Source organism: Diplotaxodon limnothrissa, linkage group LG17 (assembly GCF_057381915.1).
Source record: "Diplotaxodon limnothrissa isolate DT_005_m linkage group LG17, D_limnothrissa_male_GT1.1, whole genome shotgun sequence".
NCBI lineage: Eukaryota > Metazoa > Chordata > Actinopteri > Cichliformes > Cichlidae > Diplotaxodon > Diplotaxodon limnothrissa.
The window spans coordinates 38,603,715-38,628,362 of NC_140612.1; the positions used below are offsets into that span (position 1 = coordinate 38,603,715).

Below are 24,648 nucleotides of genomic sequence, written 5' to 3' on the forward strand. Positions count from 1 at the left end.
ACATTATGTTTGCTAAATAAGATTATCTGTGTGTATGCATGTGTGATAGTGCTGCTCAGCTGTTCAGTGAGCTGCTCCACCTGTGGCTTTTTAAACACATTTTATGTACTTGAGGATGCAGGAGAATACCAGCATTTTTAATGGAATTTTACCTCATCGGTTGCTGAGGACAGTTTATAACTTAACTCTTTAAACACTGGTAATAAAACTCTTAAGTGTTTATGAAGTCTATATTTATGAGTTTGCTAGTTTTGAGTGGAAAATGTGATTATGAGTTTTAACTTGTATTTCTGCATTATTACAGTTTCAACACAAACGTTTTTTTTTGTTTGTTTTTTTTTTTGTATTTTCCATCTTCAAGTTTTTGCTGTGGTTGCCACAACTTCATACACTTTTGTATGTTCCAAAGGAGATGCGTGGATCTTTTCACAAATAAAGTAGCCAATTCTACAATAGAAGATGTGTGTTATGTGTATCCAAGTGTACAATTCAAATTCAGCTCTCTCGTTGTTGTATTTAGTCGTGCATTTTTAAGTTTATTTCACTGGGATTATGAATACATCAGGGGCCTTGTGGCACAAAGCAGGCTCTGCACTGTGTCGACAAACAAATGATGGGAATTTCTGGTCCGAGCGACGCCATCAGGACTCATGGTGTCCTGAAGCAAGTGGATGAAGGTGGAGTGAAACTCGCTGCCAGGATAATGATCTGGAGAAAAAGCTTCACTTGTTTCTGTGATCGCCAGCTTTCGACTCCTCTGAGCTCCCAGAAGGTACAGACTCCATGAGTCCTTGGGCACGGGGGAGGGATTGTGGTGCTCACACACCTGGCAAAGAGAGTTTTGCAAGTTGATGTAACATTAAAGCATATTAAATGTTAGCCAATTTCATCTCTGTTCTGTCTGCTCAACTATGGTCAGTAACCTTTTGGTGAGAATCAGGTAGTCACAAGTTAATATCACTTTTGCTTCTTGGTTTCGTGTTCTATAAAAAGCCTACTGTTTTACCTTTTTCATAGCTCTGGCTGCGTAAAGGTTGATGTTAAGAGAACCCAGGTGGTAGTCTGCTTTAATCTAGAGCTGCACTAGAGAGAATGGTAATTGGAGACTGCAGCCAAACCACAATTGTTGCAACTGTGTGCCGTGTCCTTGACTTTGAAATGGCTGCTTCAGAGACCGGGCCCAGGTCTGAGACCACATGCGGGGGGAGGGTGAATTGACAATTACATAAAATCGGGTTTTCAATAATACCACAATTACCTGTGATAGCTCTCAAATCTACTGCTGTCTGCATCAGACATGTGATTCTATAGCAGAGCCTGGGGCAGAAAACAGAAAGCAATTCAGATAAACAAGACCGGGCCGAAGGAGACTCAATATGTTTGTTTGCCGTCTGTGTTAATGTGCTGTTACTCTGCTACATGTGTAAATGCATGCATCTGTCTGAGCTTCTCTGCAGTGTGTGAAACTGAATTGGTGTTATGCAACAGAGCTGCTGTCACACATCCTGCAGTTAGAAACTGAAGGCATCGCTCAACAAATGTTACGCACACAATTTGTGGTGCAGCTGGTAAGACCAGCTAGACTTCTCAATTAAAAGGTAAACTCTAACCTGACCTTCATTCGCTTCATGATTCTGTAAAACGTGTTCACTTATTTATCAATTCTCAAATTGAACGTCTGCTGTTGGTCTTAGTACATGGAAGAAGATGCCTCCTCCTCTACATGGAGTTTTAAAGTTAAAAAAAAAAAGAAAAATAATGGTAATGAGATACAGATAACATTCACCTCACTTTACTCTACGTACCATAAAGTGGTACAGCTGGCCAAGTAGCACTAAGTAGACACAGGATTTAATTCTGGTAATTTAAAATATTTGAATTGCGTTTGCCAGTTTCTCGAGTAGAGAGGATAACGCTGTTCATACTGCATATTAAACTAACACAGTCCCCAAACAGCTGCATTTTGACAGAGATGTTATGTAAATGCATCTATTAAGGAAGTAAAAGAAAACCTTAAAATTTCCTGTCTTTGCACACTGCTGAGAAAACATTTCTAAAGAGATGTTTCAAATCTCTAAAACCCTGAATACTGAAACCTGCTCTGCCCATTATAATAAAAATGATAGGTTGCCAAAACAAGACACATCCTTGTATGCATCATTTGTCCAACATCTCCCCCGCCTCCCTCCGATGCTTCTTTGAGTTCTGCTGTTTAATTAAATCCCAGTGTTACTGCACAGCAGGAATACACGAGGCTCAGCTCTAAACACTCAGAGGACTGAGTAAAGAATGACAGGACGGAGCCAAAGTTATGTCTCGCTCTCCACTTTGAGCCAATCGGGTGTATTAATTATGCAATCGTTCTGAAAACATGTCCACCTCCCATTCTAAATAACTAAACACGTTTTTTAGTTTTAAAATTCAGCACAGTTTATGCAAAATTTTCTGGCACAAACTTTAGTAATTCACGTTTTCTTGGTTCATTAATTGATCAGGTAGCAGAGTCGTGCTAATTGGTACAGACTGACTCCAGTTGATTACAGCATGTTTGCATTTGTAAAGTGGATGGCGATTAATCGCAAACCTTCACCAATCTCTTTGAGAGGGATTGCAGTCGGTCCGAATCAGGCAGAGACAGGTTACCTCCCACCTGGCAACATGCTGAATCTCCTTGCAACCAAAAGTGGTCCCCACAACTTCTTGTGGTCATTCCCAGGTAGCAAAAATATTTTCAGCACAATCACTCACCAGCCACAGTTTTTTCTCCTGCTCGCACAGAGGTAGCCGTTCTATTTTTACTCTAGTGTGACTGAGGCCTTAAGTAGATAATGGAGTAAAATACTACATTGCATAAAGTGTATCTATGTGTGAGAGAGTACCTGCATGACCAGATGCTCAGCTCCACATTTAGCATTCCACTTGCTCCACGAGAATGCACAGGCAGAGGAAAAGAGGGCCATCTGTTCGTAGGCAGCGTGCTGTGTGAGTGGGTCCTGAAGAGGACAGAAACCCCACAGATCATTTCGTAATTCTTAATACTGCAAAAACACAATAATTAAATTGTTGTTTAAAACTACATATCAGGACCGCTTCAGGCAGCCCTGTGTAAATGCAGACAAACGTATTTATCTTATGATTTCATGGGACACTTACATGCACTGTGTAATACAAACTTTGGTTCAAACCTTTTAACGTAATGCTACCATCAGGTGAAAATCTCACCAACCAAGTCACACGCTAACTGACATTTCCGTCTGTAGTCATTTATATTTGGTGTAGGGCTGTCAATGCTAACGCTAACGCAGTCATCGCAAATAACGCTATTTACTTTTTTTTTTTTTTTTTTTTTTTTAGCGCAATCAACCCATCTGGAGCGCAGAATGACTCAAAATCCCTGAAATGTCTCTGTCAATGCATTTTGGGCAGTTTGTCCAGTCTGCGCTCCAGATGGGTTGATTGCGTTAAAAATTTTAATCGTCATGACGCATTAACGCCTTAATGTTGACAGCCCTAATTGGTGACATGAAAAGCACTTATTCACTTCTTCAGTCAGATGAATGAAAAGATGCACAACAACTGGGGGTAGTCTGAGCTGCTTAAATAGTGGGTACCATGTGAAATATCAGCCGAACCTTGTTTTTCAATCTCCTCATTTAAAGGGGCGTTCAAGTCCATTTTTCCATTCTGAAACCCATTTGACTTCATAAAATGCATTTCAATCTTTGAAGGATTCTTATTAAGCTTCTCATATTAGCGTCTCAAATTTAGCATCTTGGTTTTGTGTTGCAGACCTTGGCAGTGCTGCTGACGTATTTGTGCGCGTATTCATTCACAAAGATGTTGACCCCAGCGTCGACCATGGCCTTCTGCAGGTCCGAGCCACTCATCCACTTTCCGATGAGGTGAGAGAGCCCCCCCTCTTGCTCTGATTGCAGCATACATTTATTATCCTATCAGTGACACAGATGCACAAATTGTAACAGTTAAGCCACATCTCCTGTTTATTTCCTGCGTCTTGCGTCCACAGTGCTCCTGCCGTCTTACCTGAATAGTGATGCTGATGTTTATGAACGCCCCGTTGACAGTGTAGAGAGCAGAGTCCTGGCCCAGTGGCCGGAGCTCCCAGCTCTGAAAAGGAAGGTTGGCGTAGGTTTTCTGCATCAGCGCAAACGCTTGGAAGGAGTCCATCTTGAAAGAGATTTTGGCCTCAGACTCATCATAGGAGATGTCGGTGATACCATCCATCCTCCACTGCTTACCTTTGGGAGTAGACAGTTTCAATATCTTTGACTTTGTGGGGTCTTTCAGATGTATTTCAGAGTGTGGTATACCTGCAGCATCCCAGCGAGCCACTTGTGGAGCTTCCAAGAAGACAACAGAGTCGGGCAGTGTCACAGACACCCCAATAAGAGGACAGGGGAGAGCCTCGTGGCCATCCAAACCAGACTTCTCAGCCTGATAAGAGAAGACCTGCATACCTGTCCTCAACACCTACAAACAAAAACAGGCATGCACTTTGAGTACAAGTGAGGTTTGATCTCATGCTAGCTGGAAGACCCTTATCTCTTCACCTGCACAAATTTCCAGCCATGGGCATATTGAATTTGAGGTGGGAGGTGAAACGCATCATAGTAGAATACTCCACCCAGAGGTGTGTACTCCATCAAGTCTACCACCTGGGCAACAGGGTTGATCACTGTGTGCTCCTCCGGGGGACCAATCGGATCCCTGACTGGTGAACAGACAGACAGAACTGTCATTAAGGCTTTTAGAAGAACCGCTGGTTAATTTGTCTGTGGAAATAAACACATTCTTTCTAAGCTAAGTTTACAATAATCATTGACATAGAGTTAGTTGTGACATAGTGTGATATGTATTTTTAAAACGAGTTTAGTTTATGTGCTTGCTTTTTACAGTGGGGCAAAAAAGTATTTAGTCAGCCACCGATTGTGCAAGTTCCCCCACCTAAAATGATGACAGAGGTCAGTAATTTGCACCAGAGGTACACTTCAACTGTGAGAGACAGAATGTGAAAGAAAAATCCATGAATTCACATGGTAGGATTTGTAAAGAATTTATTCGTAAATCAGGGTGGAAAATAAGTATTTGGTCAATAACAAAAATACAACTCAATACTTTGTAACATAACCTTTGTTGGCAATAACAGAGGTCAAACGTTTACTATAGGTCTTTACCAGGTTTGCACACACAGTAGCTGGTATTTTGGCCCATTCCTCCATGCAGATCTTCTCGAGAGCAGTGATGTTTTGGGGCTGTCGCCGAGCAACACGGACTTTCAACTCCCGCCACAGATTTTCTATGGGGTTGAGGTCTGGAGACTGGCTAGGCCACTCCAGGACTTTCAAATGCTTCTTACGGAGCCACTCCTTTGTTGCCCGGGCGGTGTGTTTTGGATCATTGTCATGTTGGAAGACCCAGCCTCGTTTCATCTTCAAAGTTCTCACTGATGGAAGGAGGTTTTGGCTCAAAATCTCACGATACATGGCCCCATTCATTCTGTCCTTAACACGGATCAGTCGTCCTGTCCCCTTGGCAGAAAAACAGCCCCATAGCATGATGTTTCCACCCCCATGCTTCACAGTAGGTATGGTGTTCTTGGGATGCAACTCAGTATTCTTCTTCCTCCAAACACGACGAGTTGAGTTTATACCAAAAAGTTCTACTTTGGTTTCATCTGACCACATGACATTCTCCCAATCCTCTGCTGTATCATCCATGTGCTCTCTGGCAAACTTCAGACGGGCCTGGACATGCACTGGCTTCAGCAGCGGAACACGTCTGGCACTGCGGGATTTGATTCCCTGCCGTTGTAGTGTGTTACTGATGGTGACCTTTGTTACTTTGGTCCCAGCTCTCTGCAGGTCATTCACCAGGTCCCCCCGTGTGGTTCTGGGATCTTTGCTCACCGTTCTCATGATCATTTTGACCCCACGGGATGAGATCTTGCGTGGAGCCCCAGATCGAGGGAGATTATCAGTGGTCTTGTATGTCTTCCATTTTCTGATGATTGCTCCCACAGTTGATTTCTTCACACCAAGCTGCTTGCCTATTGTAGATTCACTCTTCCCAGTCTGGTGCAGGTCTACAATACTTTTCCTGGTGTCCTTCGAAAGCTCTTTGGTCTTGGCCATGGCGGAGTTTGGAGTCTGACTGTTTGAGGCTGTGGACAGGTGTCTTTTATACAGATGAGTTCAAACAGGTGCCATTCATACAGGTAACGAGTGGGGGACAGAAAAGCTTCTTACAGAAGACGTTACAGGTCTGTGAGAGCCAGAGATTTTCCATGTTTGAGGTGACCAAATACTTATTTTCCACCCTAATTTACGAATAAATTCTTTACAAATCCTACCATGTGGATTCATGGATTTTTTTTCTTTCACATTCTGTCTCTCACAGTTGAAGTGTACCTCTGGTGCAAATTACTGACCTCTGTCATCATTTTAAGTGGGGGAACTTGCACAATCGGTGGCTGACTAAATACTTTTTTGCCCCACTGTATTTAAAGACCATCTTACCATCAAGTGCCTCCATCAGTGTTTGGACGTGGCTCACTTGGCTCTCTTCAGGCTCTGGACTGCTCCTCCTTGACCACAGACTGGCTGCACTCTGTGAGATGTGCATTCTATAGGAAGGAAAAGAACCCAGTAAATGAAGGAACCCACAACAGAAGCTTTCATCTTACCTCCCTCTCGCCTAACCTTTGGGTGGACTGCATCGCCGGGTAGACCCTGTTGCTGAGTGTGTGTGTTCTCAGATGAGTCATCCTGGCTAATGAAGATAGGTGGTCATACCGGGTGTGGAGGATGCGCACAGCAATGTCACTCACAGCCAGCTGCTTGGGAAGCTCAAAGCTGAGGCCTGCCTCACTGAAGCTGACACTCTTAAACCTGGATGGACCAGGTAGAAACACAAAGAGGAATAAAACATCAGCCTGTGTACCTACAGGCAACATTTGTACAAGTCTGTGTTTAGGTACTGTCCACAAATTTCATCTTCATCATAAGGCACAGCTACAAATGATTGACTTTCTTTAACGTTGGAATGATGTTCATTTCTAGCACCATATTTCTATTTTTGGATGGGCAGCATCAGAAGGAAAATGTGGGAGCCAGCGACATTTGGCAGATCATGGTGGTGGTCCCCCTGTTCAAAAGGGGTTTCAGGAGTTCGTGGACAATTAGCCCATTGCTGCTGGATGAGATGATGAGGCGTTTCTGGCATGTCCTACTAGGATACCCTGGGCTGACCTAGAACATGCTGAAAAGATGTCTTTAGTGTCTCTCTGCTGGCTTGGAAATGCCTCAGTGTCCCCCCAGATGAACTGGAGGAGTTGGCAAGGGTCTGGCTGTCTCTGTTTAGACTGCTGCCCCTGCAACCCAAACCTAGATAAGCAGCAGAAGATGGGTGGACAGACGGACAGTTGGTCTGTCTGTCTAACCGCTGTCTGGCTTCCTTCCCGCTCACTTAAACCAACTTTCTTCTGAATGGCTGCTAAAGAGAGGGTTGAGCTTCTGTGCTCACTCCTAGAACTGAAGAGTCTGAAGTGTGAGCGTTGACTCAAAGAGATTCCTTACACATACACTGATTTCACCATGTGAAACTTTAATATGAGCATCCACCACTGTAACAGTGGATATATAACAGAATGAAATTCTAAGATGATAGCTTTATGAACAAACCTTGGAATCTTATTGAGGTTGGCCCAGAGACATAGTGTAATGTTGTCATCTTTGATCACAGTCTGCATGTTGCCTGTCTCAGTGCTGACGTTTTCACTGGCACTCTGAAACCATGGACACGCAGGGTTTTGGACTTATTGCTATATTGTTACTATAAATCAAACTGCATCCTGATGTGTTATCATAGGAATAATCAGGTATCTTGTACCTTAAGGATCTCTTCAGTAGCAAGGTGGTGTTTTGAGTGAATTAGCTCCTGCAAATTTATGAGAACCTTCTGGTACTTCTGGCCCTCCTGGGGATCTGTAACATCTTTGAGGAAATCTTCCAACTCATCTACCAGCTGTAAGAACAGATTTGTTATGTTAGAACACACAGCAGATAACTCACTTGAAGACAAGGCTTTAGTTACCTCTATTTTTAATAGCTCGAGCTACTTTTGTCCTGTGCTTAATTTTTCATCCTGATTATTATCACTTAATTATTGCCAGTTAACATAAAGAAAATTGTTGCTGGTTATTATCTGATAATAGGGAAATAAAATAACCTTACTGTCATTGATCAACAAACACATACAGACCTGCAGAGCAAGATTACACTGCTGGAGCACAAGCGTGATGTTGACCTCAGGGTCATCTCTCCATGAACTCATGTATGTATTCATCTCTTTCTGTACTGCTGGGTCTGGTGCACCGTCGCAACGCATGTATCGCTCCCACTGGACACAAAGCATACACTGCCAGAAATCCATCAGGGAAAAAGAAAATGTCCATATCTACTGGACAGAATGCTTGTGGATCCACACCTTGGCTGTCTCCACAGCTTCAGTTTTCCATTTGGTTACTGCAGTATGATTCTCCTCCAGTAGATGGTGCAGTTCCTTCAACTCGGCCTCTCTGCGCTCTAGGTCCTGTCAGAGAAAGACATCCAAGCACACAAAGCATTCCCAAGTACTCTTCTGTGTATGTACATTTCTTCTTTTATGCTTCATTTAGGGTTAATATTAAACTGGGCTCTTACCTTTAGCTCAAGCCTTTCCACTTCCTTCTGCTTTCTCTCTCTTTCCACTCTCTCCTGTTCTTCTCTTTCTGCCCTGATCCGGGCTTCCTCTACAATGTACATGTTACAGATACAGTGCTAACAGAGAACACATCCACCAACAAGCGCCTATCTCTCCTACTCATAAACAGCTACATAGAGCAGTAGATCAGTTGGGATCCCTCACTTCCTGATACCCTGAACAGTTTCTTCTCCAGATTGACAACACTAATGGAGGTGCAACCGTTGCTCCCCTTCAACTAGAGGAGCAGCATCAGCCCCTGATCCTGCAGCTCCACTAAGTGACTTGTTCTCTGAAGAGAACTAACACTAACAAAGCTGCAAAACCGGAAAAGGTGTCAGGGAGGACATGTGCTGACCAGCTGGCTGGGGTCTTTTTGGACATTTTCAATCTGTCTCTGCAACTTTATACTATCCCTGTCTGCCTTAGGTCCTCCATCATTGTGCCTGTGCCAAAAAAAAAATCAGCTGTGGCCTGCCTAAATGATTACTGCCTAGTCGCACTGACCCCAGTCATCATGAAGTTCTTTGAGAGGATCCTCCAAAGACACATTAAGCAGCTAACAGACCTCAATTCAGTATAAGCTGGCAGACTGCAAAGGAAGGCCAGCCATATTGCTGCTGACCCCACTCACCCGGGACACGAACTGTTCATACCTTTGCCATCTAGGAAATGGTATAGATACATAAAGACCACTACCACCCGGCTGAGGGACAGCTATTTTTCCAAGAGCTGTGAAAGCCATCCGTCCACCTGCCCTTCCCCATGGACCACCTGCACGAACACTCACATCCAGTCACTTTACTCTAAAGACTGCTAAAGGCTTCTGCATTTATCTTTTTTTAAGTAAATCTTATTTATCTTTTCTACATTTTCTTTATTACCGAGAGCACCATTGCAATTTTTGTTACGTTCTAGCAACATAATGACAATGAACAAATCTTGAGAGAAGCTCAAAAAGTGTAACAGATTCATTTTTTTAAAAGTCAATTTCCCTTTAAAGTCTCAGTGCCAGAAACGCCACCTACACTGGAGGTTTAAATTAAGAGAGACTGCTCACCTTCCTCTCGAAGTCTCCTCTCCTCCTCCTCTTGCTGCCGCTTTGTCCTCTGAGCCTTGGACACCTTACCGGCCTTCTTCTGTGGCATCAGAGCATTGCAAGTGTAGTTTAACAGTGACAGTTCAGTGTGTACCTACTAGCAAATGGATATATTGCTGAAGAGAACGAAGCAGCGAGAAAGAGAGTAAGGAAGCTTCCTGTGTGTATCTTGAGCTGAGTTCTGTGTCTAATTGTCAAAGACAGACGATGTACTGACTGCCTGTTGCTCATACCTGTTGTTTCTTGGGAAGCTTTCATTCACAGGAAAAAAAGAGAGAAAGTTACAGAATGTCATGTTTCACAACAGAAATTCAAGAAACTATGTATCTATCTATATCTATATACACTATAGATAGATATAGAGAGGTGGGGAGTAACTAAATACAAATATTTTGTTACAGTACTTATGTAGAAAATCCAGGTACTTTACTTAATTATTTATTTTTCTGACACCCTTTTACTTTTACTGCCTACATTTCCAGAAGTAGTGCAGGTGACCTTTTGTGTTAGTGGAACTTCATAATCTAGCTAGCGCTAAGTGGCAGGTAATTTCAAATTCAACATTTCTATCAGCTAAAACACAGACTGTTTATTTACGGTTTTATTTCACAGGGAGAGAAAAGACTGTGAAATAACTTCACACTTAAGCTGATGATGTTTAGATTAATTCACTGAACTTTATACTGTCTACTGTAAAGACAATCTAATGAGTAGAGGAGTGGTGTCCGTGTCAGTGTAGAGGATGGACATCACCCAGGACATCTTGTGAAAACTGCTGACATCTTGCTAAATTCAGTTGTGTAAATTCACAAAGAGCAGCAGGTCAGCTGACCACAGCATGTACACAAATAAAATCTACTGAATCTCACATTAGACATTATTATGAGGTGTAATTCTTTTCCCTTTGCTGAGCCACTCCACAGATCTTAGTGTCCCCCACCTGCTGAATCTCACTTTAAAATCAAGAGTTAATGTTTAAATGTGGAGGCAACAGAAAACCGCTTCTTTTTTTCTTTTTTTAAATATTCCTTTCCACTGCATTGGGTCCTATATAACACATTCAAACTGGGCATATTCACTGGGATTATAATTTATGTTATTGTATTAATTTAGATTATTGTATTTGTGTTATCATGTACTAATAGTATAATGATATTATATTAATATAGCAGGAGGTTCAGTTTCCTTGTTAGAATTGTCCTACAAAGAGCTACTTTCTTTCTTGGAGTACATTTCAGAGCCTGTACTTTTCCTCTTTTGAGTAAAACAGTTGCTTCAGTGCTTCAACTATTGGTGGAGCATTTTTTTAACCCAGGTATCTGTACTACTTAGTTGTTCTACTTAAGTAAAGAAAGTCTGTACTTTTGCCACCTCTGTATATAAAGAGAGAGAGAGAGAGAGAAAGTGTCGAAGTTAAGAACTACGAAACTGTATTTCGTACAGTAAACTAATAGGTTACTACGTAATTGCGCTAACTGGTAGCCTGTAATCACATAGACCTTTAAAAATAATATTTAAGTTGGTCTATTATAAGGAAATAATAGAGGGGAAAAACCCTCACCATGTTCGTCCGCGCGTCTGGGTAACCGTGGCAACCTATACGCATGCGTACTTGCTATGTTTTTTATTTGCGACAGAACGAAACGACGTGCGACAACGTGCACTACGGAGTTGTCCCTTGCATTCATAGGTAAGGACGCAAGGAAAAGACATTTTTCTCTTCATTGGCGTACATAATATAACACGTGTAAATGTCAATTTGTTGCGCTTGGCATAAATGCGGTGCTCTACATGGTAATTCGTAAGCTAGCTGCTAAGCTAAACTTAATTTTGTGTAATGGTTTCTGTGTGCTCTCTCTCCTGACCTTCCCTTTCTCCTCTTCTCGTTTCAAAAGTGTGAAAGGCCATGTCCAACCCTTTAAAAACTGAAGTTATCAGGCTGTACAAAAATGTAAGTAAACTGGTGTTAAGAGAAACAACGCTGGGTGGTGTGCAATGCTGCAGAGCTTTAAAAATATGTGTCTCCTCTCCAAACAAGCTCCTGTATCTCGGCCGTGAATACCCTCAGGGAGCAGCGTACTTCAAACAGCGCCTGAAGTCAGCATTCATGAAGCATAAAGACGTTACCGACCCGGAGAAGATCAAACAGCTGGTGGCCCGGGGGGATCATGTCATTAAGGAGCTAGAAGCTCTGTATTTCCTCCGAAAATATCGGGCCATGAAAAAAAGATACTATGAACCCGAAAAATAATGGCACACGCTGATAGCTCCAAGTGGTTTTCCTGGATTACAGTGTGGTAATCGGTTATTTCGGATTCACAAACACCTTTTAACACCTACCGGGTCCAAAACAAAGAACAGAATTTACATCAGCTGCTCCTTTATTAAACTCAACTAAGGTTGCCTCTGAAAGGGAAATAAAATCCTCATCTCTGGGTGTTGCAAAGCGATCATCACTGTCATTGATATTTTGTACCTAAGGCCACTCTTTCAATTTCATATACTGTTTGTAAGCCTAGAATATGTTTTATGCATTCTTTGTCCCATTGTCACATTTTAGTGTATTTAAAACAAATGCTTCACCAGATGAGTTACCCAGTGTTTACACCAAGGTGTCCAAATTGTAACATTGATCATTTGTACAAGAGGTTGTGTACTTTTTTTTTTTTAAAGCAGCTGTCTTTAATGTAATACGTGAGTTTTAGAATGTATTTCAGTGTATATATTTGTAAATACATGCTCACATTTTTTGAGAAATAAGTGTACATGGGAATGGATTCATGTGCTGTTACACAAAAGGCAAACATAAATGTTACAGATTTCTTAGAGTGGTGTCTCGTGTCATAATAAACCACAAACACAGCTTAGTGTTACTTATTCCTGCTATTGCAATCAACCTAAACCTTGCAGATCTAGTGTCAGTCTGCATGGATTCTGAAAAAGGAAGTTTTCATGAGACTATGAAATCCTATGACACAGTACTTGGCATGATTCAATGGGTTGTAGACCCACCTTTAGCACCAATAGCTTGAAATAATGTTTTCTTGAGGACTTATTCAGTCTCTCACATTCCTGTGGAGGAATCTTGGCTCCTTCTCTTTTCAGTGTTGCTTCGGTTTATTGAGGTTTGCAGGTATTTGTTCATGCAGCGCTCTGCTAAGATCCTGCTGCAGTGTTTTAATTGAGCTGATGTCTAGACCTTGACTGGACCATTGCAACACCTGTCTCTTCTTTTTAGGCCATTCTGTTATAGATTAGCTGGTGTTATTTCATGATCCAATTTGGTCCAAGCTTTAACTGCCGGGCACACAGAAGGTTTCATATCTTACTCTAAAATGCTTTGGTATACAGAGGAGTTCATTGTGACTCTGAATGCAAGGTGCCCGGGTCCTGTAGCTGGAAAACGAGCCCAAATCATGACCACTGGGCTTGACAATTGTCATGAGGTGGTTGTGTTGAAGTGCTATGTTTCACTTTTTGCAAAATGCGGAGCTGCTGTGTTTCTGAAGGACAATGGTCACGTCGTCTTGTGACATTTGAGTTAATAAACCGAAGCTAAAAAAACTTTATGACTCATAATAAATAGCATCAAAACTACCTTGAATGTATTCATTGCCTGTTTGTGTGGATTGTATCCTGTGGATGTTTCAGACAAGTCTGCGTTGCCCTCCTGGTCAGAGAAATTCAAACATTCCAGAAAGAGAGGAACACTTATGTTTGAACTATTTCGACTATTCCTTCCACAGCATGTCTTTCATCCTGTCTTCCTTCTCTCACCCCAACCGGTCGCAGCAGATGGCCCCGCCCCTCCCTGAGCCTGGTTCTGCTGGAGGTTTCTTCCTGTTAAAAGGGAGTTTTTCCTTCCCACTGTTGCCAAAGCGCTTGCTCATAGGGGGTCATATGACTGTTGGGTTTTTCTCTGTATGTATTATTGTAGGGTCTACCTTACAATATAAAGCACCTTGAGGTGACTGTTGCTGTGATTTGGCGCTGTATAAATAAAATTGAATTGAATTGAAATGTTTATCATGTGGCTTTTTATTAATAACGTGTTAATCTAAACAATACAGACAGAAATCATCATTGTACACAAGTAGATATTTGAGAGAAGTGCTTTCTACTTTTTGCTGAATCACTGGAAAAATAAAAGCACGATTGTCTCGCTGACAACTCAGTTCCTTTGGTCTCATTTCTTATGAAGTAAGGTGATTACAATCCTGGATTTGAGCATTGCAGCAGCTCTGTCTTCAGCTGTATCGGTCGTTAAAAAGATGAGACACGGATATCGTTGTCAATTTTCCCATGTGCAGGTTTATTGATTCCATCCTCCTTGTTTGGCAGACCAACATTGTCTGTTCCTCCCATGACCTAAGGAAGGAAAAGTACAAGGCAGAATTGAGCACCTGTCTTCAGTCTGTTGCTTTTGATACCTTTGCTCTTCAGCACGTACCCCATCTTTGACACGTTTGAACAGGTGATAAGAAAGAGTGTCTTCTTTCATTAGCATAAGTCTTGGGTCCACCGTCTCCCTCAATCCCCCTGAAATGATAAGTGGAAGAAACAATAAGAAAATGATATCACAGTTCCAATGGCAAAATCTTTTCTTTTTTTCTTACCTGTCAAGAGACTGATGATTATTCCAACAATAATAGCTGTTAAACCTCCAATGACACCGAAGTAAAGGTAGGATGGAGAGTGCCACTGAACCGCATGTCTGGTGGTGAGAGAAATTAGTTTTTTCTCATATGTCCTTTATTTATATTATAGGAAAGCTCGGTCATCCCATCTCACCAGGCAATATTATATTAATTGATCTAACACAGACTGAACCACACTTACATGTCATCAGTATTCTGTCCTGGGGTTGTGGTAAAAAGACTTGGTTCTGTTGGCAGTGGGGTAGTCCAATTGAGACTGCCACCAGAAGTAAATTTACAACCCTCAGTGCTCAGCGAGAGAGGTCGGGTCATCTCAGGAGGAGAAGGGGATATCAATTCTCCAATGGTCACAGACACAGCTACAGCCAAACCTGCCACGAGGCCCCATAGGCCTCCCTGTGGACAAATATAAGGAGCTTCATGAAATATATATTACATAGACCAACAGTCAAAAATGTTTGTCAGAGTCGAGTGTCACTCAACGCTCAGGCTCATTTTTCAATATTATTTTCAGTTTGACAGCAGAACTATGTAAGCGAAAACGGATGATTTCTGAGTTCATTTATACAGTTCCAAATCACAACAAAAACTTGGTTGGAGGCACTTTATATTGTAAGGTAAAGGCCCTACAATCCAGAGAGATGGATTAGAACTAGATGATGAATAATAACTAATGATTTGTTACAAAGTGGTGTGTAACCACAGAGAGTGGAAGTGGAAATGCTCAACCAGCAAGCCCCCATCAACGCCGCGCAACCAAGAGACGGCTCAGCACCTGATCCAATCTTAACAATAAGCTCAAAAAGATCAATCTCAACAAATTATAAAATCCTGCGAGTTGGTTCCACTGAACAGGGTCAATTGATGGGGTTTTACAGCTATGCAGTAAAAACAAACAAACAAAAATAAATAAATAAAAAAATATAAAGATTATAGTTGGTTTTTAAAGGTATTTGGTAATTGTTATTTTTTTTCATGCCGTTAACATTTTTTAAACATTGAACATTAATAAGGGTGGCTTTTTATACTGTAAATACCGTATAAGAAAAAAAATGCTCCCTGCACTATGTTATACGATGACAGGTTGATGCAATACAGTTGAAACAATGATACAAATGTCGATTCTTTCATGCTACCAAGGGCTGATTTTGGCCAGATTTTGAGATCCCTGGAGGTAGAAATTTTCAAATGAAAATACCAAAATGAGAATGGACTTACTTTGGAGTTGACAAATGGACAGAGGACACCCAAACTGAACAGACCGAGTAAAGGACCCCCAGTGACCCCACCAATGATGGACACTGCCTGTTTGAAGAGACCTGCAGCTCAAAAAACACTTTAAAAATGGTTGAATTTACTGAGGTGAGGTGCTTTCTAATAAACAACAACAACGTTCCTGAATGTGTTTGCCTGAAAACACTGACAGCTCTGCATTAACAGATCCCTCTACCTGCATCATATGTCCCATGAGTGATGCCAGTCCAGCCATAGCAACGCAGACAATTCCAAAAAACACACCTGCAAAAACATCACATCACAAAATGACATTTTTATCGACTACCAGCCACATCCACAAAACAGAGATTAGTTTAATCTAACATAACATGCAGCTTACACTGGGGCAAAAAAAAGCATTTAGTCAGCCACCAATTTTGCAAGTTCTCCCACTTAAAAACATGAGAGGACTGTAATTTTCATCATAGATTTTTAAAGAATTTATTTGCAAATTATGGTGGAAAATAAGTATTTGGTCAACAACAAAAGTTCATCTCAATACTTTGTTATATACCATTTGTTGGCAATGACAGAGGTCAAACGTTTTCTGTAAATCTTCACAAGGTTTTCTCATTTTGTCTCTCATAGTTGAGATATACCTATGATGAAAATTACAGGCCTCTCTTGCACAATTGGTGGCTGACTAAATACTCTTTTGCCCCACTGTATATCATAAACAAACAACAGGAAACTTGTTATTTACTCAGCCCTTTGGAGATCAAGAGAAGCTTTTTCTCAGATAGTTTAATGCGTGGTTTGATCAGGTCCTCCGTGGTCACTGCAGCCATTGCGTTGATTGAAGTAGAAACTGTGCTGAACATGAAGAAATGAACCATGTTTACTCTGGACTAATGGACATAACTGACACTTCAAATGTGGCACAGCTTTAAATGTTACATGCAACATGAATAAAAATATATCAAATTATGTTGTATGAACCTCAGAGAGGCACTATATACTGCAGCAAAAAATAGTCCTGGAAGCCCTTGGTGATCTGCCAAGATATCCATCACCAAATAAGGCAACAGCTGTAAAGGGAAAAAAAGATTTTTATTTTAAGATCATAAAATAACTTGAATAAAAACAAACATCCTGTGGTTTCTTTGTTTATGTGTATGGACCTGATCAGGTGATGAAACTTGTCCAGCTTTCCATGGGTCACAGTTCTTATAGAACGAATAAAGACACAGCCCTGAAATCACTGACGATGTCAGGGTGCAAGCTAGGCCTAACACGTTGATGAAGAGAGCTCTGAAAAAACACAACACGAAAAAGTGACGTATGCAAACAAAAATCAGTGTAGCATAGCAAACGAGATTATATTTCTTATCACTGTATGCTGATGATGTCATCATTTATCATAGCTATCTTTTCCGAGTTTATGATAAGAACGTGTCATTTGCCAGCAAACCCCACCAATGTTGTGCCTTTGGCTGAATCAGAATTTACATAGATGTGGAAATAGACGTGTCATATATCGTTGTTTATTGGTGTTTTTTTAATTATTAGTATTTTAATTATTAGTTTTGCAAGCTAAACAGGAAGGAAGGAATACATTCCTTTGAATCACTCACAATCTGGCATGTTTAATGCTCTTGCAGGAGTTGTATCTCTGAACTTGAGGTTGGTAGGTCCCATAAACTGCACTCCAACCAAATGTCCCTCCGATGACTAGTGTCCAAAAAGTGTGTCTTCTCAGAGGGTTTATGTCAAAGCTGGGATTACAAAATGAAAGCATGATTTTAGTATAACACACACACACACACACACACACACACACACACACACACACACACACACACACACACACACACACACACACACACACACACATATACTCACTCCACAAAGTTAATTCTTCCTCCTTCTTGGGCATCTGACAAGATAGTGGAGATTCCTCCTTTTAAGATCACACTTTTGATTATAACAGACATGTAGCCTGCAAACATTATTCCAATCTGGAAGAAAAATCAGAGATTTGTTTGGTTGGCAGATCTGTATTCTGTAACTATGTTGACAGATTTTGGTCCCAGTTATCAAATTCTTGCTAATTTACATGAATACTGCAAAGAATCAAGACATGACTCAAACGTGGTTGTGGTGTCGATAAAATTAGACTGAAACCTGATTGCAATTTAATTCAGTTTTACTTACATAGAATATGGAATATATTTATATGGTTCCAAATCATAACAAAAGGACATTATATTGTAAGATAAAGACCCTACAATCCAGAGAAAATGCCAGCAATCAAATGGCAGTGTGAACCAAAAAACTCCCTTTTAACAGGAAGAAACGTGAACGTCAGGAAGGGGCAGCCATCTACCACAACTATTTGGAGGCATTTGTGTATTTTTTTTCGTTTTATTTGATCCAGAACCCTACCTGAACAACATCTGTCCACACCACAGCTTTCAGGCCACCCTGTAACAAACGCCACAAAACAAGAAAAATCTCTGTCAAAAAGGTTAGGAAGCTGTATTTATGAACAGAATGCATAACGTGGAAATATGTGACCGTATTCTGTAGTAGAACATTTTCAGAAAGCACAAGTGATGGGAATAACGGCGTCACTAACGACGTTACTTTTTTCAGTAATAAGTACATTAATAAGGGGGGGACAGGACAAAGGACAAGCTATGGAAAAGTGCCAGAGATTACTAACAACTAATGCATCCACAGGCAGCTGTATACCTCTGTTTAATCTGCAATGGAGCAAAGTGAAAATTTGTCCTGTCTGAAGAGTCACATTTTTTGTGGAGACTGTTGAAAAGCTGAAGTCCTAGATTACCCATGAATGAGAAAACACTGTGCTCTGTAAACTACAGCAACTGGTTTCTAAGCTTTCAAATGTTTGCAGACTTTTAGAAAAAAAAAAACAGGTGACGCAACACATTATGCAATCACGGTTTCAACTTTTGACCCTTAGTGATTGCAGGTGAAAACATCAAATTTTAAAAATGGGCACATATTTTTCATGAAACAAAACAAATCATTTGAATTAAATCATCCAAATGAAAAAGTCAAGAAATCAGAGGTGATGTTACATGAGAGATATTTTGTTTTAAAGGGTAAATGGGAAGGGGACCTCGTGAATTTTAGGAAAATGTAAATATTCTCATTTAATCTCTGCTGAATGTGAAAGTGGGGGTCTCTTAAGGTTCCTGGCTTAGTGATGCTCGATGAGGTTCGACTGACAATGTGATGCACTGCAGTGTGTGTGTCGTATGTAATAAATGTTTTACTAACCAGTGCACAATACAAAGTACAAACAGTGGCTGTCGAAATAATCCCACCCCACAGGTTCATACCAGTCACTGCAAAAAGAAGGGAAATTCATTAACAGGGGAAACACTCTTGTTCAAGATCCCTTCACGAACTTAACTGCTGTGAACTGGAGCTGACATACCTTGGTTCAAAGCCAGAGCTGGAGCATAAATTACAAGTCCAGTGTAGAGCAACTGTGGCAAAAAGTTAGAAAGTCACAACAACATGTCTCTGCTGATACCAACGTAGTTTTATGTGCAGAAGTCAAAGCACTACAAAGATTGAACCACTGGCTTCTTACTGCGTTAAAAAAGAAGATCAGCATTCCCAGGAGACGAGTAGCTCTGCTGAAACGCAGCTCCAGATACTTGGCAGAGACCAGACAGAGAAAAGACGCATATTGATACTGATACATGAAACTCCTAGTTCCCCTCACTCCCTCCAATTCAAAGCTAGTACTTTGTACACTTACTGACAGGTGTAGCCCAGCCAACAGTTTAAAATATAGCTAAAATAATGTTGTAAACAAAACCGCAGTTACCTCATATGTGGTGTTGATGGCCAGTCTGTAGAAAACTGGGAGAAAGACCTCGGATGTGTACACCACTGCTATTACATAGGAAATACTTAAATAGCCAAATATGGCTCCGTAGCGATACACCTACGGACAGGTTGAAAAAGATTTATGGAAACACAAAATAGCAAAACAGCTGGTTGGCTGGTGAAACTTTGCCGGAGATCATTTGAAACGCTGATGCTGCTGATACTGAACGAGCTTTGGAGCAACATATGAACAGTGCTGAACTCTGGTGAGTAACACGAAAACTTTAAATTCGTTATTTGATTTGTTTGAAATTGAAAGCAGTGCACTCAAAGTAATGCTCGGTTAGCTGACTCCAGCCGTCTTCTAATGCACAGAAATCACAGTTTTACGCATTTTATAAAATTCTAATTTAAGCTCTGAATAAATGTTTGTGCGCTGAGGAAGCTGAGTGCAGATCCAGGACAGTCCCGACACGTTACCTCGGCTGGGTTGGAGAGCACAGTGACGGATGACATGTAGCTGGCAGTGAGGGACATGGAGACAGCCAGGGCATTGAGTTTTCGGCCCCCAGTTAAAAAGTCCCTGGAGTTTCCTTGTTTCCTGCTTCTCCAGGCGTAATAAAAACCAACAGCAGCAGACAGGAGCAGAACGACAGCAAACACTACATAGTCTGCTGCCACGAGCAAGTGAGCATCCCCAGACATTTTATCAGTCGGAGCAAAACTGAAATAAAGCTAAAGCGTTTATCAGGCAGTGCTTTGTAGATCACTGGGAAGGCGGTGTCATCACCTCCAGGTAGTCTATTGAACTGTAAGTTAAATTATTCCAGACAGTGCGCGCACGTGTCCTTTCAGGTTAACTTGACACTCAAAGTTAATGAAAAAAGTTTAGAAGTTAGAGTTAGAACAGAAACACATAAAACCCTCTGTGATATTTGAAGGTTTGATAACCAGTTATTGCATTTAAGACACACTGCTATGGCCTCCTAAACGCCTTTATTACACTTGTTTAAGACTCTGCCCCACGTGATATCTTTAGGAAAAGTGAGCAGCATAAACTTTGGACTTTTAACTGTATTTCAATAAGTTTCACAGTTTTCCCAGAGCAAGTCTTGTTAACTTGGGGAGATGTTTCCCAAGTGACTCAACATTTAAGTTGGCTCAATGTTTTGAATGTGGCCTCAACCATGATAGGAGTGCTGCAGACAAATTATCTGATCATACATATGTAATGAAATCAAGGCAGGAGGAAAAAGTCACAGACATATTGTGGAGTTGCAACCCGTTCTCACTACCAGGTCAGCTATAGAAACACACAACACTCCGATACCGCAACCTGCAACAACATCGTGTAACAACTGACATTTTAATCATGAAGATTTATTAACTAATTCAGCTTTAGCCTCAGTCACATACCAGTGCTCAAAGGACAGAGTTCATTATGTACTGTGAACAGATCAGGTACGTACTCAGTGCTCTAGGGATGTAAAGCAATTGACTGTCAGTCAGTGTGACATTTGGCTTGATCATTTGTGTTGGTGATGGATGAGACTGTGCTGAGTTTAATAAAAGTTATTAAAATGTCTGCAAATCATGCACTTAACATTTGACAATTATCATCATTGTTTATTTATCAGTTATCATTTAAGTGATGGAAACAGCTGGGAAACAAGCTGCATTAAGTAAACTATGTGGCCCAGAGGTGGGAAGTAACAAAGTACACTGTTAGACTTTTCATCGCCACTTTACGGTAACATACTGGCGTCACTGTTGCCAGCATCATACCGTGACGCCGTGTTACGGTAGCTTTCCGTTCTGCAGGATGATACCGTTTTTTGCTGGTGTGGTATAATACTCTTGGACAAATTATGGTAACGCACCGTAGCCTTTTTTACGACATAACGACATCACGGCGTCACTGTCGCCAGTGAGATACTGTTATGTCGTTATGTCGTAAATTACGTCAACAAAGTAACATCATACTGTGATTAAGACATTGGTATACTACCGTTTATTCACGGTTTGTCACTGTAAGCCCGCTGCAAGGTAATAAACTGCAATATATTAACCAGTAACTTACCGTTATCACGCATCATTACCAAAAATATTCATCTCTGCTAGAGGATACCGTGTCCCAACAGGCGGTCATTTACTGTTTAACAGGTCGTAATTTACCGTAATTTCAGTTAACAGTAACATACTGTAAGAGACTGGAGGATTCCAAAAAAATGGATGGATGGATAGATAGATAGATAGATAGATAGATAGATAGATAGATAGATAGATAGATAGATAGATAGATAGATAGATAGATAGATAGACACACACAAAATATAATTCATGTGCTTTGCACCACTTTATTTCAATTCTGATTTTTCCCTGCTGAAATACACATTTCCAAAATCAAAAACTGAAAAGAACTGAAAACATATTTTCATTGAGGAAGCACTTGTTTTTACTAAACCATGTAATACATTATTTCCTCAGATGGTTGTACAAACAATAACGATATTATGTCATATCCATATCATGGCAGACAACATATGCTCAAGTGTTGGGTTTTCTTAGTTATATTTTGTAGGGTCTTAAACCTACAATGTGAAGTGCCTTGGCATTCATTTTGTTGGCACCATACAAATAAACTGAATTGTAATGAATATAATATCAAGCCCCACACTTCTGCCTTTTGTCCAAAATACTGGCTCACACCACCAAATCAATGCACAAAACAGGGTCCACAAGGACATGGATAAGGGTGTGTGGTGTGAAGTAACTTGACTGTCCTGCACTGAACCCTGATCTTGCTTTGTGGACTGAGTTCATTGATTTGTAGGGTGAGCCAATACATGTGACAATTAAAGTGTAAGTAGCTGAAATAATTTTTAACAAACGGGTAAAAGAAGGGAAAAAAATCAAAACTGTCGCACTCAAAAAAACCTATTGGACAGAGACAGCGTCTTGCAAGATGGCAAGAGAGCTTGTCTTCATTGTTGTTCGTCTTGTGTAAATGTCCAGAAAGCATGGGCCATGGATCATCTGTGGAAACACGGGTAACAACACATTGGACACTTAAATTATACAAGAAATTCACTAAAAATGGCAAAAACAGTTACCTAATTTGAAGTTCTCCACTCAAATTCAGTAAGCCGCTGGAGGAAAGTTGTGACATGAGGGTTAATGTGAACAACCTTTCGCTTCAGTCCTTCTGCTTGTCCCAACCTTGGAGGTACATTTTGTTCCCTCTTCAATTCAGTTCAATTCAATTTTATTTATATAGCGCCAAATCACAACAAAAGTCGCCTCAAGGCGCTTCATCAGGGTTTATCCTTACAAAAAACCTTGCACACGCTGACTCCTGGTATTCCAGGTTCAATACATAGAATGAACCAAAGAAGACTGACATTGCATCAGCAAAGATGTTCTCTTTGTCCAGCTCAACAATTACACGGCCCTCTGCACTCACCATCCAGCAGGTGGCGGTCATTGAACTTTGTCCTTAAATGTACAGGGGCAACATGTTGTCATTATGCAACATAAAATAATTTCAATACTTCACTTCTTCACACTGTCTAGATAGTCATAAAGCAAATAGCTATGTACAGTTAATTATTAATGGCCTTATGTACATAAGTCCATTTTAACATATTATAATTGTACATAATTGGGAATTATTTTGCACATTAAACACACCTAACAAAGAGTCAGCCCAGTTAAATTACCGGAGATGAATCAACTGTATGGTTATTTTGGAGTTATAGTTTGTGCTGCTGTTAAACTTTACAGTATTGACTTCAGTATTTCTGCTGTTGGTGTAGCTAGACTACTATGTTGATCAGTAATATGTAATGTGAAATTTGATATTGTTACTTTGCTGGATTCACTGAGACACATGTCCAACAACCTTGGTTTATAAAGGAAATTACAGAAATTTGAGCTAACAAAACAGAGGCTGGATACCTGTGTCCACGAAAAGCTCCTGTGCCAAACAGAAATTTTAATATGGTCTAATCAGCTCTATTTCATGAATGACTTCTTACCAAGCATAATCAGCCTTGGGGTGCTTGGCAGGCTTTTAACATGCAAACTGAACAATATAAATTTGCGTGCACTGAAGCCACAAAATTTAGAAATACACATAGTTGCAAAAAGTTCAGTGACCAATTACCTTTCCTAAGTGACATATGCAATGCAAAAAATAAGAGTATTGTCAATAGGGACCAATTCCCAGTTTTTACATGATCAAAATTATTCACAAAAGGCTTCAATAAACAGAAAATGTGTGCCGACAAGAGAACAGTGCAGAAAAATGAAAAGATATTTGAGCTCGACGCTTTAATGGGTTTAACATGACTTAGTCAGCACTCCGCACCATACAGGTAGTACAAGCACACCTGAAAACACTGACCAGCTAACAGCTTTAAGCATTTGGGCGCAACCTAGTTCACCGATTCACCTGCTGGAAACGTCCAAGTTTCTATCAAGTCTCATAAATCCATCGGCAACTATTACCAAACTAGTCTTTTGAGTCTCCACATTCATAGATATTGACATTTTGTCTTAGCATTTGAATGAAAATATCCTGGTAGGGTAGCTTAAAAGTCAAAACAAACAGTAATAAGAACGCATTTCGGACTTCTCTCGAATAAGTGAAAAAACACTTACCTTCAGACTGATTAGCAGGTTCCGATCAAACTTTAATGTGTCCCATGCCAGTCCGTTTTAGGGAAAAAGTGTTAAGTGGTTTCATTTAATTTTGAGATACTCCCGCATGGATGAGCAATTTGGAGTCTAGCAGAGTTATCACGAATAGCATATGATCTTCAGATATAATCCAATCAACCTTGCATTTAACCTGATTGAACATCCAGTTACCTCTGACTACTTCTAAGTTGCACATGTTAACGGTCTCATCATTACTCTGTGCTGCAGCGAACTGGATCTGTAGCACAGAATAGTTGATGGCCATGTTGTTCTCCTGCTTTGCAGCTTTATTTGAGATTTAAAAAGTACCACCTTATACAAAACAAATGAAGGTCCAGTATAAGA

General features: G+C 40.6%; 3 protein-coding genes across 3 annotated transcripts; 1 reads left to right on the top strand and 2 right to left on the bottom strand.

The window, feature by feature from the left end:
* Positions 1–550: 550 nt before the first annotated feature.
* On the bottom strand, positions 551–11,465 carry dnai7 (dynein axonemal intermediate chain 7). Its single transcript, XM_085375558.1, has 16 exons — positions 11,421–11,465; positions 10,093–10,110; positions 9,821–9,899; positions 8,721–8,809; positions 8,506–8,610; positions 8,281–8,418; positions 7,909–8,043; positions 7,701–7,804; positions 6,720–6,908; positions 6,537–6,643; positions 4,572–4,732; positions 4,332–4,491; positions 4,045–4,259; positions 3,792–3,950; positions 2,880–2,993; positions 551–826 (listed from the first exon to the last, which is right to left on the bottom strand). Exons 1-16 carry the CDS (start codon positions 11,463–11,465, stop codon positions 551–553), a joined length of 2,094 nt encoding a protein of 697 aa, XP_085231684.1.
* A 30-nt stretch (positions 11,466–11,495) lies between these two features.
* Positions 11,496–12,546, top strand: lyrm5a (LYR motif containing 5a). Its single transcript, XM_085376044.1, has 3 exons — positions 11,496–11,549; positions 11,755–11,810; positions 11,898–12,546. Exons 2-3 carry the CDS (start codon positions 11,766–11,768, stop codon positions 12,108–12,110), a joined length of 258 nt encoding a protein of 85 aa, XP_085232170.1. The 5' UTR covers positions 11,496–11,549; positions 11,755–11,765; the 3' UTR covers positions 12,111–12,546.
* A 1,342-nt stretch (positions 12,547–13,888) lies between these two features.
* Positions 13,889–20,389, bottom strand: LOC146615408 (sodium-coupled monocarboxylate transporter 1-like). The gene is made up of 17 exons (XM_085376341.1): positions 20,083–20,389; positions 19,601–19,720; positions 19,361–19,426; positions 19,202–19,253; positions 19,042–19,109; positions 18,178–18,216; positions 17,635–17,750; positions 17,367–17,507; positions 16,914–17,043; positions 16,732–16,820; positions 16,496–16,605; positions 15,968–16,035; positions 15,736–15,822; positions 14,699–14,913; positions 14,476–14,573; positions 14,310–14,398; positions 13,889–14,227 (listed from the first exon to the last, which is right to left on the bottom strand). Exons 1-17 carry the CDS (start codon positions 20,305–20,307, stop codon positions 14,123–14,125), a joined length of 1,818 nt encoding a protein of 605 aa, XP_085232467.1. The 5' UTR covers positions 20,308–20,389; the 3' UTR covers positions 13,889–14,122.
* Positions 20,390–24,648: the final 4,259 nt, after the last annotated feature.